Genomic DNA, 19,093 nt, shown 5'->3' on the forward strand with positions numbered 1-19,093 from the left:
CAGTTTTAAGATGTGTACACTCATCAAAAGTTTAGAGAAGTCCAAGCACAATTAAGAGGAAAGGCAAATTGCATCACTAGATTAACAAATTTCGCTCTAGGCTATTCAGTATACGAAGTTGGAGAACAAGTTTCCAGCTCAATATTCAACAAGTTTGTGGTTACTTATGACTCAGTAGCAGTCGAGGTAAAATGCCAATGATTATTATTCGAATCAAGAGGGATATTGTTCCGTCATGCACTAAGCGTGTTAAGCTTTGAATGAGTAAGCCAAGTGTCACCTAGATATATACTGGAACGATGGTGCAAGAAGGTAAATAGGCGACACACACACATCAAGAGCAACCACGACGAGCCACTGTTGGAGCCAAGAAGCGAGAGGTTTGACCAATTGGTTTTTTGTTCGCAAAATATTTGTGAATTTACATCAAAATCGGAGGAGCTGACTGCAATTCTGCACCGTGCGTACGATAACGTCATGGTTGAGATGGAATCATTGAAAGCCAAAAGGAAGGGCACATCTTCTTTATCTCACGAAGACGCCAACTTGGAATCCGTTAACGAGCTTCAAAGCCCTCCAAGGATTCGAACAAGAGGACGTTCAAAAAATAGGCTAGGTTTAAAGTTGGACAAACAGATTGCAAATGCCACAAAGAAGAAGAAAACGAAAGGTTTAAACGAGATAAAAGTGATGTTCTTTAAATATGTGGTGATTGAATTTATTTTTTTGTTAATAGTTTAGCTAATATGTGAGTTTGTTATATTCAGTTAAACCTCTTTGACACTGCATCAGTGGTGCATTCAAATTCCAGCCAATATCAAGGACGTGTTATGAATTATCAGTTCAGGGCACTAGTAGCAGCGGATAACTCTTTGGGTGTATAGTTACAGAATATAGGTGTAAAAGCACTATTCTTTTGGGTGTATTTATGAATTTTCTTGTGTTTCACATTTTACACACACACACACGCACACACACACACACACACACACGCACACAGCACTATTCTTTACACACACACATATATTTCAGAATCTTGTTTTTATGTTATAAAATACTGTTTGTTTTTTTTACAACGGTTTAAGGGGTTTAGGTATTAGGGTTTAGGGTTTTAGGGTTTACGGTTTAGGTTTTAGGGTTTACGGGTTAGGGGTTAGGGTTTAGGGATAAAGCATTAGTGGATAGAAGTCTGGTGTATGTTTAACTTTCTTTGGGTGTAAAATGAGATCTTATGGGTGTAAAAATCAATGATTTGGGTGTATAGTAGTTTGGTTGGTTTAGGGTTTAGGGTTTAGGGTTTAGGGTTTTAGGGTTTTAGGGTTTATGATTTAGGATTTAGGGTTTAGGATTTAGGGTTTTAGGGTTTTAGGATTTTAGGGTTTAGGGTTTAGGGGTTAAGTTGTTAGGGTTTAGGGTTTAGGGTTTAAGGTTTTAAGGGTAAAGCATCAGGGTATAGTAGTTTGGGTGTATATTCAACTCCCTTGTGTGTATATCAACTTTCTTTGGGTATAAAATTTTATGTTTTGGGTTTATATCTCGTTATATGTTTTACTTCATACTTTACCACATGTAATACAGAGCTTTTGAATACAGCACAGACAGTTTAACTATGGAAAATAATTTCATTGAATAGAAGTTGTTTATAAATGCAAATTTTACAGTAGTTTGTTCTATTTACAAGACTACCTAACAGTTACATTAATCAGTCTCAATATCATTAGAATCTATCTGGCAACATGGACTCAATAACAATGAGGATAGTTTGGACAGTCTTATTGCATTACTTCCTCTAATGGCTTCAGCTTTGTCTTGATTCATTTCATGGAATAGAATCCGGGAAGCATATTCTACTCTAAAGTGGTACACCTCATCCTACAGTTAAAAGGAATATTGTGTTTAATCAACCATGTTAATTGAGTAAAGTAATACAGAGTTATTTAGTTTTAAACACATTTACCTGGGTCCAATTGTCCCACTCATACTTCTGTCTTTTAATGTTTGCGGGCTCAAATATCTCAAGCCACTTCATTACGTAGATAGCACAGTCATAGCTTGAAACAAAGAAAATAAATTACAAATTACATATAGAAAAGTTTAATTTTCAGAGTGAAAGATTTATACCTTGTCTTTTGGCCCGAGATGTTAAGGTATGGTGGTTTAATTTTCTTGTCCTTGTCCCTTGTCTTCAGAGATGCCCCTAGCATATACTTTAATTCGTGAAATTACATATCCCTTAAAACACAAAACAAATCAGTAATACATGAATAATTTCAAAAAAAGGGATACACCCAAAGGAGCACAAAGTTACACCTTATATTGAACAGAAATACACCCAACTATTAAAATATAGAACATAGAAACAACTTACAATGAATGTATTCAGGACAGTTCTCTCATCAGACGGGTGATATGGGTCGACTATATAAAATTTCTGCTTTCTTATATCAGTCAACCATAACCACCAATGTTGTGAATGGCAAATAGGTGCAAAAATCTAAAAAATGTTCAGATTGAACACTGTGTTAGTTTATTTGGCACATAAGTAAAAAATGGTAATAAGAATTTTTAGAAATGAAACTTACATAACGATGCGATGCTAATTTTTTAAGGTCCAAGAAGGGTATAAACATTGGGTAGTCTTCCACCCTGAATGGCTTATTGTTATTAGGCTGTAAGAATACCCCTTTTGGATGATTTCTTAGGGCCATGTTCTGCAAAAATTGTGAACCACCAAATGAATACAGAAAATACACCCAAATGAATCCAGAAAATACACCCAAATGAATAAACAACTTACACCCAATTGAACACAGAAAATACACCCAAACGAACACATGAAATACACCCAATATAAGACAGAAAATACACCCGAGTGAATGTAGAAAATACAACCAAAATTCGTTGAAACAACCCTTACTACAATATCAGGGGGGAGACAGTATACTTCTTCTTGAAACCTCTTAATCTTTTGCTGGTTTAGGATGAAGCACATGACAGAGACAATCTAGAAAAAGATGCCAAAATCAATTTTACATCAATCAGCATTGCAGTTAATTTTGGTGATAAAAACATTAATGTTATTGTAATATTACCTCAACTTCTATATGCGTTTCAGGTGCGAGTGATGCAAGGTGGAGTTTTGACAAATTGTATCTATCTTAGACTTGGAGTGTGCAGATGGTGTCAAACTCATTAGTTAGTCCAATTGTGTATGTCTTCACTCGTATGGCCCAGAGGTAGCATTTCTCTTTCATGTCAGAAGTAACTTCATTCGTCCTCGCAGGAGTTTCAAACTTCTCGAAACCCTCTGCACCACTCTCCTTTGGAATCTGCGGACTTTTTTCTTTTGTTGTCACCCCACCACTTGCAACTTTTTGTACCCGATCCCCTAATTGTTCTAGCAGTTTTAGGATTTCTAGAGTTTTTGCCCTTGCTCCGTCTTGCGTTGACGCCATAGTTGTCAGAACCGAACCGGTGATCGAACCGGTCAGGTTACTGGGTCACTGGGTTATTGGTTCAACCAGTGAGTCACTGGTTGAACCGTTTAACCCGGTCCTATATAAATAAAAAATAACTAAAACTTTTAAATACATATTTTCACTAACATTTTAAGAATATTAAACTATTTTAAAATAATATGGAACAGGAATAATAAGTATTTTGTTATTTTTATTCTATCATAAATATTTTTATTTTGTTTTTGTATTAAAATAACTATTATTTTTAAATATATATATATATATATATATTATAATTTGCATATAAATGCATAAGAAACGTAACAACCTAGCGACTGTGAGAGTTTTTTAGTTCTTCGAGGTTAGGGGTTCGAACCCTCCCTCTTACATTTTGAACAAATTTGTATTTTCAATCGGTTCGGTCGGACCGGTTTTGTCCAGTCCGGTTTTTACAACAGTATTTTAGTTCTGGGGCTAGATTACTACGTGATCATGTATAACGTATTATAAGAATAAGAATATACGAATAAACATTGATTTTACTCTGATGAACTTATATTTTAGAAGGAGCTGGGGAAAGTGTGGGTGTGCATTCTTCAAGTTGTTGGGGGGTTCAGGAGTGCTGCACAGTTACATAAAATTAATTATGATGTAAAAAAACTAGTCATGGATCATTCGTGAAAATATATACCCCAACAGGGGCAATATACACCCAAATTGTAACCAAATATATACCCAACACTATTTCTTACCTTTTGTAGTTCCTTCAAATTGTAGCAGAGAGGTTGGTTCATTTTCTGTCTCAAGTGTTCAGCATAGTGGTTGTTTGGGACAATGGTAGACAAACTTGAATCGGATCTCTAACAAGAAGAAAAATAAAAGGTTAACAAAGCCTTTGAAAATAAAAAGGTTATAAGGTTGAAATATTTTTGAAAAACTCACATTGCAAGCCCTTCGGACGGTGTCTCTTCCCTCACAACCATCATATTCTCTTCAGCCGGCTCACTGGCTGACTCTTCAACCAGACTCAACCTAAAATACACCCTAAGAAAGACGAAAATACACCCGAACAATTCAAAAGAAAGACAGGCTTTTTTTTAGAACTTACATACTTGCAGTTTTTACTTTTTTTTCTTACCTTTTTTTCTCGAATAAAACAAAAGGGCTTTTTTTCTAAAAAAAAATAGATACAGAATTAAAAGTAGAAGGTAATAAAAGAATAAAAGCAACGGTTATTTCAAAGAGAAATTACATGCTCTCTACGGGTTTGTTTACGCTACTTTGGTCTGTCTGTCCTTGAGAGGAAGGATCATCACTTCCCAAGTTTACGTCCGGTATTCTAAACATAATAGAGTACATGTTATTCACAAAAAATACCATATTATTAAATCATGATAACAAGATTTTATCAAATAAAGCTTCTTACGTTTCAGATGAGACATAGTGATCTTCCGTCAATCGCAGGTCAACTTCCTTCTCCCTGCGAAACAAGAAACAATTATTAGCAAAGAAAACACCCTAAAATCTGAAATACACACCCCAATAAGACATACCCCTCTGCAGCAGATTTTTTATTGTTTTCCCTTAAGAATTCATCTAAATCTTCAGTTCCAATTTTAGATCTAATAGTACATGCATAAAAGAACATGTTAACAAATATAATTTTGATGATAGATGGTAATATAGCTTACAAAGTACTGTACCCATGATAGGATTGAGCTTGCTCAGGAGATGAATCTTCAACAACGACCTTTTTCTTTTTGGATTGTGTCCTGGGAAAAAAAAACAAGTATGAATAAAAAATACAAAATTATTTTGGTCACAAAATACTATCCAAAGAAGTGCTTATTTTTTTGGTTTTCTCTGAGCTTTTTTCTTTGTTTTTTGTTTCTCCACTGGTGATAATTTTTTGCTTCTATAAGTTAATAAGAGACACTCTGTTAATACATGAAATCTTGATAATAAACCCAAAGGAAAGGAGTAATAATTTTAGAACATTACTCATCAGTTGATTCAGATTCTGAATCAGAATCCTCCTGGATCTTCTTTCTTTTTTTGGACTCCATTCTGGAAGGCAAACAATCATTATTTAAAAACATTCTAAAAGGGATAAAATACACCCAAATGAATGCACAAGATACACCCAAATGAATGCACAAAATACACCCAAATAGAGAAACAAAATACACCCAAATGGATAAACAAAATACACCCAAGTATGTTACTTATTTTTTGGCTTTTCGAGTAGGTTGTTTTCTTGTTGAATCCTTTGAGTCTTCTTCAGTTTCAGACTCAGAGGTAGAATGGTTACTTTCAGTTGTTTCAGTCTCATATGATGATGTTGAACTTGCCTTCTTTTTTTATTTTTTTGGTTTTTTCTTTTTTTTTCTTTTTTTTATTTCTTTCATTTTTTTCTTTGTTTCAGCCATCTTTACAATCCCTTGAAACATTAGAAATTTTAGTTAGAAGTATTTAGGTAAATAAAATACACCCAAAATATTTTATTCACTTACTATATGTTCCTCCATTTCTGCCCTTATTTTTTCAACCAACTGCTCCTTAGTCCAGTTGGCAATCCAGGGTTCTAGAGGTCTTTCTGCCCTCTTTTTGTCTTTATTTTTTGATAGATGAAAGTAAATTATCATCAGGGCAAAGAGGCAACCATCAACTGCCTTTTTCTTTTTTAGCTTGTAATCTGTTATACCCTTTATGATAAAACTCAAAACATGTCCTTCCCAGTTCCGTTATGTTATTGTGTCCATCTCGAAAATTGGGGCCAGGTGCACAGGTGAGATTTTGTTTATTGTCGTTGGTAACAGGAACGCCATCTGTATATAGAGGATGAAAATCCTCTTGAACATGAGGCGATCCTGTTCATTATCAACGGCAATAGCCATCATCTCATCTGTCAGATTTTTGAGGGTCTTACCCTGGAATCTTCTAAAAATTTGTTTGTCATCTTCAGAAAGATCTTTATAATTGACTTTCTGAGGAAATAGATCTCCTACAAAAAGAAAAACAACATAGTATGAAAATCAGTTCAAATACACCCAAGCATCAATTGAAATACAACTGAATATGGCTCATATACACCTATAATTTTTAGCGAGTTACCTGACGCGTTGATGCCAAGCGCAGCCCCTATTATTTTTTGTCTTACTTTAAATGAACCGTAGCCGGTTTCTAGTCTATTTTCTCCTAATTTGAAGGAGTTAGCCAACTCCCTTAATATTTGGTGATGCACCCTTAGCGACGGGATGTGCATCAGGCCACCAAATCTCAAATCCCTAACAAGTGTTTTCTTCTCCTCGCTTATGTTTCTGAATTTCTCACTTAACAAATGTGTTGCACACGTAAGGTCTTTGGTTTGCTGTAAACAAAGCAAAATTATAGTCAGATATATTTCTATTATATAAAACTGATTTAATCTAAGACATATATTTGTTCTTACATTTTTTTCAGCTTGGTTTCTGCCTGCTATTTTTTCTGAAATGAAAAATACACCCGTAGATTTCAGTAAGATACACCCATAGATATGATTCAGATACACCCATAGATATCAGTCAGATATCACTCAAACATGCATTAATATACAAGATCAAGCAACATTACAAGGTCAAGCAATATACACCCATGGACAAGCAAATATTAGAACAGTTGTAACTATTGACTATATTACAGTATATCAGTTCAGAAACATACACCCAACAAATTATACCATATACACCCAACAAATTACTTCATATACACCCACCAAATTACGCAATATACTCCCAAAAATCAGTTACCAGAAGAACTAGAACAACAAGAACAGTAACACCTAGAACAACTAAGAAGAATACTATAACCTAGAACCAAGAATAACAGTAAAACCTAGAACAAGTAGAACATTAAAAACTGTAAAATGAGACCTAGAACAAGAAGAACAGTAAAACCTAGAAGAACGTAGAAGAACAGTAAAATCTAGTTCTTCGATTTCGAAATGTGAAAAATATACAAGATGAGTAAAATAGTAACGTAACGTACCTTGAGTATTATAATTTTGTTTTTTCTGGAGATTGTTGATGGAGATTTCTATATTGTGTTGATGGAGAGTTCTAATCTTCGCGATGAGTCCTATCTTTGCAGTTTGGAATGTTGCTCGAAAATGAACGGTTTGTGTTTTCTTCGAAGGGCTTGGAGAAGTGGAAGAGTGCGCCATTAAGGAGCGTTATTCGCGAAGAGCAACCGTTGAGTGGGGCGCGTGTAATTTACGCTCCATTCAAAGTGAGTGAGTGCGCGTGTGAATGAAGTGTGGGCTGGAAACTTGTAGGGCCTTTTTGCTTGTATGTGTAGCAGGCCCGATTATTAAATTATAATAGTTTCAATTGAATTGAATTAAAAAAATCAATTCACATCATTATAGTATAAATTACAATACTTTCAATAAAATCGGATTAGATTGAAAAATAAAAATTAAATTATCATTTATATTGTAATAAGTTATATCAATTTTATTTTTTAAATTAATCCAAATTATACTTCAGTCTTATCTCATTGGCAAAGAAAAAACTATAAATCTTTTAAAAAATCATATATGAATAATTAATCAATTTATTTTATTTATTTAAAAAGTTTAATTATTCTATCAATCTTTTTAATTTTATCTAATTTTTAAATAAGTTTTTATTTTTTTAATTAAATCCCTAAATCATATCAGATTTTGTAATTAAGTTCTTACTGTGGCAAAAACATTAAAACTAACAGAATATTCTATTAAACAAAATATATATATGCTTAACACTTGACTGAATATTTTATTTTAGTTAATAGAATATTTTATTAATTCTAATATTTTTATCACAATAGAAACTTAATTACAAAATCTTATTTATCTTTCGGTAAGAAAAGAGTTTGTCAAGATTTGGCCCCATTTTGAATATATTCATTAGTTTCTAAATGTTTTTTTTTTATATGATTCCAGTTTTTGAATTTGGAAGTTTTTTCAATGGGTTTTGCTACGGTATAAAAACAGATATATACATGTAGAGAACACATGTTGCATAGTTATTTGTTGTTCGATGACTCTAACATGCTTATTCCACATATGATTTAACAGATGGGTTCAGACTTATGAGAGACAAAAGCTGAAAGACTACTAAAAAGTAGTTAGAAATTGCAGTATATTAAATTATTAATTAAAAAGATTGCAGTAGATTAGTAATTAGTTAAATGATTTATTGAATGGTATAAACATCATAATAAATTTATTATTTTTATTGCGGGTCGTGGGTCGTAATTGGTTTTTGGACTATAGGTGTATATTATGCTTTTAATTATATTTTGTTGAGTTAAGTTTATTGTGATTCATATTTGTTATTGTTGCATTGTACTATTTGAGCACAAAATGAATGGACTTTTTGGTAGAATGTTGAGATATGTCCTAAGATAAAATACGTCTTGTCTGATTAGGAGATTATGAGCCTAGTGAAATAAACTAGGAGATAAAGAACTGTAGCAACCTGATAAAAAAAAAACGATTGTAGCTACAAGACAAAAAAAATAGATATCACTAGTGTGCATGTTGGGTAATTTCTTTAGAAATAGATGAAGATTAAATGTAAAAAATTTGATTAGTGAAGACAAAATATATATAACATAAAAAATATTTTTATAATTATATTTATTATTATAAATATAATAAATTTTCAAATAAAATCAGAAATAAATTAGAACACTAAAATAATAATTTAGATAACAACATATAAGTTAAATAATCATTTAAACAATAGCTTGCCAATAAAGCAAGGTTACAAAATCAAAATTAAATAAAATTTTAAAATCAACACGAAAAAAAAAGGTAAAAAGCCATGATAAAAATAGTAGTGAAATCATATGCATACAACGCACTACTGTGTCTTTGAATATAATTTCTTTTTTGATTTTGTGGTAAAATTAAAAGTAAAGTACGGTTTTGGTCCCTAAGCTTTAGGTTGAAAATATTTTTTATCCCCAACTTTTTTTACATACAAAATGGTCTTTTAGGTTTAATTTGGTTTTAAAATCGTCCATTAAGTTTAATTTAGTTTTAAATGTTTGGCGGCAGAAATGAAGACAAAAGTGGATCGTGGAATTAAGGTTTATGGTTTAGAATTTTTGTTTAGGTTCCTAAACCTTAACTCCTAACCCTAAAATCATAAACCTTAAACTCTAAACACTAAAATCCTACACCCTAAACTACAAAATTCTAAACTATAAACCCTAAATCCTAAACCCTATCCTATACTTGCCACATAAACAAATCCTAAATCCTAACTCCTAAGATACCAAATCCTAAATCATAAAACATACTATACCCTAATCACCATAGCTCCTACCTCCTTAACCCAGAACCCTACACACTTATCAATATCCTTCCACCTCTTATTCACTAAACCTTAATGAAGTGAGAGTTGTTTCATGTATTTAGAGGAAATTAAACTTTATGTCTTTATTGTACGTTTCTTCTTTCCTTATTCGTGTGATTAATTTTAGGGTTAAGTATAATTTTAGTCCCTAAGATATAGGTCGAAAATTTTTTTTCATCCCGAATCTTTTTGAGAATATAAAATCGTTCTTCTTACTTAAATTTTAATATTTCAGACCAAATTACCTATAACAAAAAAATTTATAAAATAATAAAAAATTTAGGAAAAGAAGCCTGTTTCTGCTTCTACAAAGGGGGAACGGAAGAAGAAAAAGCAGCTGTCCACGAAGATTTCAGACCAAATTACCTATAACAAAAAAATTTATAAAATAATAAAAAATTTAGGAGAAGAAGCATGTTTCTGCTTCTACAAAAGGGGAATGGAAGAAGAAAAAGCAGCTGTCCACGATCCACCTTTGTCTTCGCTTTCGCTGCCAAAAATTTAAAACTAAGTCAAACTTCATAGACGATTTTAAAACCAAGTTAAACCTAAGGGACCACTTTGTATGTAAAAAAAAGCTGGAGACGAAAAATATTTTCGACCTAAAGCTTAGGGACCAAAACCGTACTTTACCTTTAATTTTACCACAAAATCAAAGAAGCAATTATATTCAAAGACACATTAGTGTGTTGCGTGTATATGATTTCACTTTTATTTTTATCAGTGGCTTCTTACTTTTTTTTTCGTAAATTGATTTTAAAATTGTATTTAATTTTGATTTTGTAACGTTGCTTTATTAGCAGGCTATTGTTTAAATGATTATTTAACTTATATGTTGTTATCTAAATGATTATTTTAGTGTTTTAATTTACTTTTGACTTTATTTGAAAATTTTTATATTCCATCTTCATCTATTTTTAAAGAAATGACCCAACATACACATTAGTTATATCTATTTTTTTTGTCTTATAGCTACAATCATTTTTTTTGTCAGATTGCTACAACTCTTTATATCCTAGTTTATTTTACTGGACTCATAATCTCCTGGTCCGACAAGATGTATTTTATCTTAGGACATGTCTCAACATTCCAACAAAAAGCCCATCCATTTTGTGCCCAAATAGTACAATGCAACAATAACAAATATGAATCACAATAAACTTAACCCAACAAAATATAACTAAAAGCATAATATACACCCATAGTCCAAAAATCAATTACGACCCGCAATAAAAACAATGAATTCATTATACTGTTTATACCATTCAATAAATCATTTAACTAATTATTAATTCACTGCAACTTTTTTAATTAATAGTTTAATACGCTGCAATTTTTGACCACCTCCTAGTAACCTTTCAGCTTTTATCTCCCACAAGTCTGACCCCATTTGTTAAATCATATGTGGAACAAGTATATTGGAGTCATCGAATAACAAATAATTATGCAATACGTATTTTTTACATGTGTATAACTATATGTGTTTCTATACCATAACAAAACCCTTTCTCAATTGATCAAACCGATTGGATTTTAGTATTTCAGGTTTAATTGTTCAATAAGATTTTCAAAACCATGAAAATAATTAAAAAAAAAATCAATTTGCTTTTGTACTTTAATGTTGAGGAAATAATTGAGGTCAACAAAGTCTTTTAAAGAGAATTGTTATGGTCTTGAGACTAGTTCTTGAATTTTTGAGGTAGAAGAATTTTGTGACAATAATATCATCTATATAGACTAGAAGATAAGCGATATACCAAAGGTGTGTTTCCTAATTAATGGTGATGCCTAGCACTTGTCATTGTTGAACTCAAGGCTTTTTAAAGGAAAAAACAATCATTTGTACCTATGAATTTTATGAACGCTAACAAAATTATCTATCAAACAAAAAAAATAATATTATACCTGTAAAAAATGGGTTTCATATGACAAAAATAATCAACCTAATTTTTTTGTTGACTTTTTAATAAAATTTCCAAATTACTCTACTCTTTATCTTTCTCATCCTCACTCCTTTCTCTTTTTGACTCCTAATTTAAAACAAACCCAACCATAAACTAGTAAACCTTTCTTCGAACTCAGCCACCATCCATTCAAACTCATCACCAAATTCTTCTCCTTAGATAAAGGGTGCCATCGCTGATGGCAGTAACAAAGGTCTCTAGCATCAAAATCCTCCCCAAGCTCTACCACCGCCAAACCTTATTCGAACTCCAACATAATTCTACAATAATAGCATTTTCTTTGTGTTAGAACATCACATCTCTAAACTCCTTAATTCCTATTTCAATGGGTCCCCCTAGCATTTTAACCCTTGTCATTAACATCCCCTAACCATCCCTCTTGTACCTGTGCACACCGGATCACTCCCACCCACCTCAAACAACAAGAAAAAGAAGAACAAAAAGAATAAGGAGAGAAATTGACCATGGAGCCTGGGTTTGGGGTGGCCATGCCCAGCTTCGCCTGACCTGCGCTCAACGAGCTGGCCTGTACCCAAGAAGTCCCGATTAGAGGTCCTTGCGGTGTCTCCCGAGGTGAAGGAGAGGCTTGGGGCTTTGGGAGCTCAAAACAAGGCGTCTTAAGCTTTAAGGAAATTCATCTTGAATGGTGATGATGATGATGATGATGATGATGATGATGATGATGAGTTGGATGATGTTGAGAGGTCACCGGCAATGAAGGGTTGAAGATAAAAAAATAGTGGCAATAGAAGATTGTGAAGGTTTGGAATTTGAGAAAGAAAATATACGTGTGGAAGTGATGATAAATATAAAGGGTGGGAGTAGTTTGAGAATTTTATTAAAAAATCAACAAAAAATAAGGGTTTAGATATTTTTGTCATACAGAATCCAAGTTTCATGAGTACAACATTAGTTTTCTTGTTTGATAGGTACTTTTGTCAGCGTTCATACAAAGAAGTCATGTGCCTCTTTGATATGGATTGGGAGAAGGGTTATTCTCTGAGACCGTTGACTAGTCCAGTAGTCCCATGATGACTGCTTCGGTAGATAGGTTCTAAATCTCCAAGCATGCTTTGTTGAATCTTTCTATATAAACTCGTAGAGATTTTCCGACTTCTTGCTTTACTCTTAAGAGACTTGGCGCATGCTTAACCTTATTCTTTTCGATGGAAAATCAAATAAGAAAGTTTCTTGCCAAATCGTCGAAGCACGTGACCGATTTAGGTGGTAAATTATCAAACCATTTCATTACCGCATTGGTTAACATAGTTGAGAAGGCTTTATAGCGAGTTGCATCCGATGCATCTGCCAAATACATGCGGCTTTTGAAATTGCTCATATGATACCTCGTATCGATGGTTCCATCATAAAGATCCATGTCCGAAATCTTAAAGTTTCTACAAACTTTAGTCCGCATGATTTCTTCTATTAATGGATATTCGCCTGTCAGAGACGTTTCTTTTCGGTCAGCTTGCACTCTCCTACCCTTGAAGTCGGACTCCAGTTCAAAAGCTTTTCTTCTAATTCCCTTCACCGTCGTACCTCCCTTTTCAAGGCTCTTTCATATTCTCGTTGTCGCTCTAGCTCTTGCTCAAGTGGTTCCAGCCGTCCATGATGTCTATGGAAAAGTCCCATGATCTCTGTGAAATCTCTTAGCCTAGATCCTTCAGCTTGATGAACTTTCGAGCTTTTCTTGGGCCCCTCTGGGTTTGGCTGGCGTGTGTCTCTAGCAACACCTTTTTCTTTATCAGCTCGGGCTGGTATGATTAACACTCGTTCGTCATTTATTGTTCTTCTTTTTGGACTTCGGAATTAGAAGTCGTATGTCCATCTTCTAGAATATCGTCTGCCATCATACGGTCTTGATTACCAGGTTCCCAACAACGGCACCAATATTTCGAGTGTTAACTAAAACGGATGGATTTTTTTTAGGCTTGAACATGAAGTCCAGAATCCTTTTAGGGCAGCGTCCGATGTCTGCTGGGTCGAGGTATCGCCGTCCAAGTTCTTTATGAGGAGGTGAAAGATGGTACCTGCAAAGGACTCTAATGCTTAAGTTAGCAAGAATTTTAGACAGGTTTTTAGTATATTGGAATTCGAAGAATACTTGAGGATGTCAGGGTATTTATAAGTGTAAATGTAAAGTCAATAACCACTTTTTGAGTAATCTCATCTTTAATAGTGGATTAGTTACTCTCTTTTAGTAAGGAAGTTGTTAGAATCTCTCTTTTAGATAGATAAAAGAGATAATAAAGGTTACTTAACTTACTTATTTAGATAAATAAAGTTAAACTCATGTCATTATGACCGACCTGGCTAATGTCTATATATTGAGCTAATGTCTATATATTGAGCTTTATTCATTTTGAATTTGACTAGGTAATGAACCAGGATATAAATTTTTTTTTCATTTTATATATAAACACATAATTTATAACAAATATAACTTCAAGAGTTTTCTTGCTTAGACATTGTATCCAACATGCCGCATTTTTATTATTCATAAATTTTTACAGATGTTGATGTTAAATATCTTACATAAATTACGTAGTTCACAGTTTCACACGTCTCCAACTACTACTTTTATTTTTCATAAATTTTGTAATTGAGAAAACCTATTCGTAAATGTAATTACCGATAAATATACCTAGGTTTTTAACACCAAACTTCAGATATTTTTTTCTATTAAAGGATGCCATACTTTACAATGCTGGGCGGAATAAGGATGAACATTTTTAAGTCTCCCCGACTTCAATAAAAGCTTATTTACTGTTAAAAGATTTTAAGAATTAAGATACAAACGCCATGAATCCCAAAAGCCATACACGGCCAAGTTGGCTAGTCTAAAAACTTGTACATTATTTATTTTGGGTCAAGCTAGAGCCACACCCAAAATTGTTTAGGACATACCTTTTATTCTGGCTTTATCACACATTAAGAACAAAATATGTACTTTTAGCAATTTTCAGTATATATAAGCCACACAAACAAGACATCAGCGAACAAAAACATCATGCAGTAATACAAAACACAGGCAGAGAAGAATCTGCCTGTGCGGAAAGATTTTGGTATCGGTTGACGCATCACGGCACTCATTAATTTCTGTGTGGCGTTTGTCTTGAAACCATGTGCTCTGATTTCTGCTCAGAATGGAAAAGTTTGAACATAAATATAGCTTAAGCAAAGAAAAACAATATTCATAGTTCAAAACTAGAAAAGCTTCATGACGAATATACACAACCGGAACTAGAGTAGACTTTAATAGGATAAACATGATTATGTAGTTCAAAGAAATCAACTTGATCAGAACAATGTAGCTGGCCCACAAAAGGAATCAAAGCTGTTATTTTGTGGCTTCAAAACCTACTAAGGATGTTCATAACAGCCAAGTCAATTCGACAGTGAAGTTAGCAAAGTGAGACACTCTTGAGGCTGCAGAATTATAGAAATTTTCTGCTATCCTTGCTTTTACATGGTATTAGCATTATTTTCCTACTTTTTTTGTTTAAATTTATTTATTTATATTTTTCCGTTGTGTGGATCATTGTTCCATGCAGCTAAATCTCGCAAGAGAAAAAAGACATAAGATGCAACTGACCTGCTCCGAATATGGCAAATATTTTCCATCAAATGTCACGACCACACGATCTTTCCCATCTACTCCTTTGACTTTGTCAACTGAGCAGTAGAAATCTATTGCTGACATGCTAAAAATGAAAATTAACAAAAACTATTTGTTAGGCAGGGAAATCTTCAAAAATAAAATGTTCAGTTTGCTTTCCACAAGAATTTTATTATTTGCTGAGATCTTAAGCATGTTTAAGTGAAAATGTTGCATTATAGATTGGACAATGGAGATAGTATAGACTAAAGAAGGATGAAAGGTGATAATAACGTATGTCATAAAACTGCGAGTGGTAAACTTTCAATCTCCAAAGAAAGAACTTCAAATTTCTTGACTTCCGACTTTGCTCCTTCAATTTTAACTTGCACTTTGATAACGATAAGATAGCCTTTCTTGTCACAGGAAGGGTGCAGGAAGATATGTTTAAGAACATATGAATGGACATCCAGGACAAAACAATAACCTGATATTCTAGGAGAAAGAGACAATGTATCTGTGTGGTTGAGCCTTGTGAGGTTTAGCTCCCTTGTCCGAAAATCATTCATAAGCATCGGGTTGTAACATGCATAAGATCAATGTTTCAATAACAGAGTCGTTAACCAGGACTCAGTTTCAGAAAAACCAGAATGTCTCTTGGTGTCTTGTCTGAAATCCTCCTAACAAGACATTATTAATAAACACAATTCATTAAACCTTCTTACAATACAATATTCCCCTTGGCTTCAGAATACAGGATCTCTGGATCTTTTGGTTTTACCATCCAAAAGGTTTTGGAAATGATTCATTAATGAGATTTATGACATTGATAATCACTCAGATATTTCTTCTCCAGAAACACAGGTGCCTCTGGTGATTCCAAAGAAGACAAAAGCATCAAATATGATACCTAAAGACTGGTTAGCAACTACATAAAAAGTATAAAATCCTGCATTGGTATTATATAAAGAATCCTAAAATTCCAAAATCCTGATTTCAGAGTATATTACATCAGCACTTTGAATTATTAATTTAAATCATCAGTTAACAATGATTAATCATTTGAACGCTTCATATTGAAAACAAGGATACAAAAATGTCCCAACCCTGATTGAAAATGGCATAACCACAAGCATATGAATATCAATACATAATGTATTATCAGTTGAATATTCTCTCTAACATAGAAACCATGTTTCAATAAGCCTCAACATATTTAGTGCACATTTTTATTTGTAACGTAAGAATATATATAACATACATAGCCTATTGCACTATAAGAAAATCAAAATTGATTTCAGCGGCAAGAGTTAATTTCAATTTTCAATAAGGACCAGTCTTGACAACAATTTAGAGAATTCCTTGGACCTAATATCCTCTTTTTAAACAATGAGCTGGAAATTGAATGGCGTAGCATATATGACACTGCGGCATAGTATTATCAATATAAAAAAGCATCACAAATAGAATATAATTGATCAAGCAAGAGAAATTTATAAAAAGAAAAATTCAAAACTTACATCCCATCGCCAAACTCTTCATTGATTATTTCTTTAATGCTCTCCCCAAAATGCATAACAGCTTCATTCAACCTATGAAAGAGAATATCAGTAACCCGACAAATTAAGCATCCAAAAACTGCAAGTCATATGATGCATCATGCATAATACATTCCTAATATTAGAATCCAAAAAAGCGAGTAACACAGTTCCACAAAGTACATGTAAACCACTTTGGACTGAAGTATGTCACATATTCCTTGACTGAACAGAAGCATTTTCAAAAGCTGAAGCAGGTACTATATATCTTTACTAACCTTATATTAGCTCATATAGAATTGAATACCACTGCCTCCATTCCCCTTTTATCAGTCACTAATCTGGTACATTCTTGAATTAATTTATCTGAATTTATATTCGGGTACACTGGTCCAAGAATTACCAAATTTCGTTCTGACAAATAAAAGAGAACGAAGACAATAGCATTAATCCTTATCCATTCTCAGTCTAAAAGGGTTTTTGACTATCGACACATTATTAGCAACTAAAATGTATGGAGAATATGTTGGCCAAAAAACAAAAATACAAGTATAAATCCTCAGACACTGATAAATGGTTTCAATTCTACACCATGTTTCATAATTAATTCATTTTTTGAACTTAAACCAAGCCTGAAAAAGCTTAAACTTTGAGAGGATAATTACGCCTTTTGGCAAAGAGTATGCTTCTCCCTTCAAATACTTACTATGAGATGTTATAGATGTTGTCTGACCATAAATTATACTTACTATGAGATGTTAAAATTCAACTACAGAATATCCACATGCACCAAAATGATTAAAATTAGAATTTACAGCACTCAAATGTGAGGAGCAAGAAGCAGAACCTATATACAGTGGGTTCTTGGATGAGGTGAGGGTCATAAGACCTCAAGGGGGGCCTCATCATCTCTTCCAAAAGATCATCGGTCAGGTCAGGGAGGGCTGCCCGGAGCTTAGGGGCAGTTTGGGGTTTGAGCTGAGCTTGTCTTTTGAGGAGCTGGGCAACATAGACGTTGGTCAGTCCGGTTTCCTCCGCTAACTGACTGTACGACTTGCCGTTCTTCTGCTTCACAGCTTGGAGCTTTTTCACTACGCTCGCTTTGCTATTATCCTCCATACCTAAAGATGATTAACAAATAATGGTTCAATAAGAAATAGTGTGTTGAGCAGTGGTCAGATTGTGGTAGACTATGAAATTGATGGTCTACCTAGGGCTGTCAAACGGGTTATACCGACCGGACGACGACGACGGACTGAGCGAGCGTCAGACAGTGTCGGATGGCGGTGGTCCGTAAGAAGAAAAAGAAGAGTCACGAATGCAGCGCAGCAGCGGAAGAGTTGACGTGCGGAGCAGAGGCCCAGGCAGCAGCGGTGCGGGAGCTCCAGCGTCCAACTCCACCAACCGTCTTATTCTAGAAGTTTCAAAAACCGACCGATCATTAAATGGTTCTAATTATTAGTTTTATGATTTTAACCCGTTCAATTATAATTTAGAAGAATGGTATGGGCTAGCAACTTTTGTGATTTGGAGTCATTAAATAATCATTAAAATAATTTTAATGGTGTGAGATTAGTGTGAAATTTTATTCAATAATTCATTTTTCTTTGTTAGTTACATGCTGGTTAGAATTTAATAAAGTTGATACCCCTAAACTTTTCCTATAATTTAATTAAAATAACTAAATTATAATAAAATAGTATATAAAATTATAAATAAAATATAAAAATACAATTAATATAAATCTTAAAACATACTATTTAAAAAAATAAATCAAAATCTCATAATCTTACATAAATAAGATTTTAAAATTAATTTAAATATTAAAATATTAAAACTATTGAACTAAAAATTTATAAATTTAATTAATTTATACTAATAAATTGAATAGGGTTTAAAATTATGCAAATGTTCTAAATTAATTTTCGTTAGACGTCTGTCCTAAAATATTTTTATGTAAATCGAATCAATTGGATTCGATTTAGCTATAATAGCAGTAGATTAAATCAACTAGATTCGATTTACTATATATATGCTGTAAAAGTAGTAAATCAAATTAATAAGAGTCGATTCATTACATAAACATATAAATTGAATCTAGTTAATTTGAATTCTTTTATATATATATTTTTTAATTCAAGTAGAA

The 19,093-nt window shown here is 33.1% G+C and overlaps 2 protein-coding genes and 2 long non-coding RNA genes across 6 annotated transcripts; all 4 read right to left on the reverse strand.

Moving 5' to 3' along the window:
• Positions 1-1,712: 1,712 nt before the first annotated feature.
• LOC107458471 (uncharacterized) lies at positions 1,713-3,552 on the reverse strand. 2 transcript variants are annotated; one of them, XR_002365741.2, is made up of 7 exons: positions 3,093-3,552; positions 2,918-3,004; positions 2,583-2,711; positions 2,369-2,494; positions 2,122-2,197; positions 1,958-2,051; positions 1,713-1,872 (listed from the first exon to the last, which is right to left on the reverse strand). It is a non-coding gene; the product is annotated as an uncharacterized LOC107458471 (long non-coding RNA). The 2 variants fall into 2 exon arrangements; XR_002365740.2 differs by having other exon boundaries at positions 2,122-2,232.
• A 253-nt stretch (positions 3,553-3,805) lies between these two features.
• Positions 3,806-4,938, reverse strand: LOC107458469 (uncharacterized). Its single transcript, XR_008001567.1, has 5 exons — positions 4,885-4,938; positions 4,711-4,797; positions 4,401-4,490; positions 4,211-4,318; positions 3,806-4,080 (listed from the first exon to the last, which is right to left on the reverse strand). It is a non-coding gene; the product is annotated as an uncharacterized LOC107458469 (long non-coding RNA).
• Positions 4,939-5,983: 1,045 nt separating this feature from the next.
• On the reverse strand, positions 5,984-6,923 carry LOC127740697 (uncharacterized). Its single transcript, XM_052252235.1, has 3 exons — positions 6,910-6,923; positions 6,573-6,828; positions 5,984-6,462 (listed from the first exon to the last, which is right to left on the reverse strand). The coding sequence occupies exons 2-3, from the start codon at positions 6,721-6,723 to the stop codon at positions 6,203-6,205; spliced, it is 411 nt and encodes a 136-aa protein (XP_052108195.1). The 5' UTR covers positions 6,724-6,828; positions 6,910-6,923; the 3' UTR covers positions 5,984-6,202.
• Positions 6,924-14,558: 7,635 nt separating this feature from the next.
• Positions 14,559-18,386, reverse strand: LOC107458481 (cyanate hydratase). 2 transcript variants are annotated; one of them, XM_016076689.3, is made up of 5 exons: positions 18,186-18,386; positions 17,795-18,068; positions 16,930-17,001; positions 15,407-15,515; positions 14,559-14,948 (listed from the first exon to the last, which is right to left on the reverse strand). In XM_016076689.3, the coding sequence occupies exons 2-5, from the start codon at positions 18,064-18,066 to the stop codon at positions 14,904-14,906; spliced, it is 498 nt and encodes a 165-aa protein (XP_015932175.1). In that variant the 5' UTR covers positions 18,067-18,068; positions 18,186-18,386; the 3' UTR covers positions 14,559-14,903. The 2 variants fall into 2 exon arrangements, with proteins under 2 accessions (XP_015932175.1, XP_020983371.1); XM_021127712.2 differs by having other exon boundaries at positions 18,158-18,385.
• Positions 18,387-19,093: the final 707 nt, after the last annotated feature.

The sequence above is a fragment of the Arachis duranensis genome, chromosome 7 (assembly GCF_000817695.3).
Source record: "Arachis duranensis cultivar V14167 chromosome 7, aradu.V14167.gnm2.J7QH, whole genome shotgun sequence".
Lineage (NCBI taxonomy): Eukaryota > Viridiplantae > Streptophyta > Magnoliopsida > Fabales > Fabaceae > Arachis > Arachis duranensis.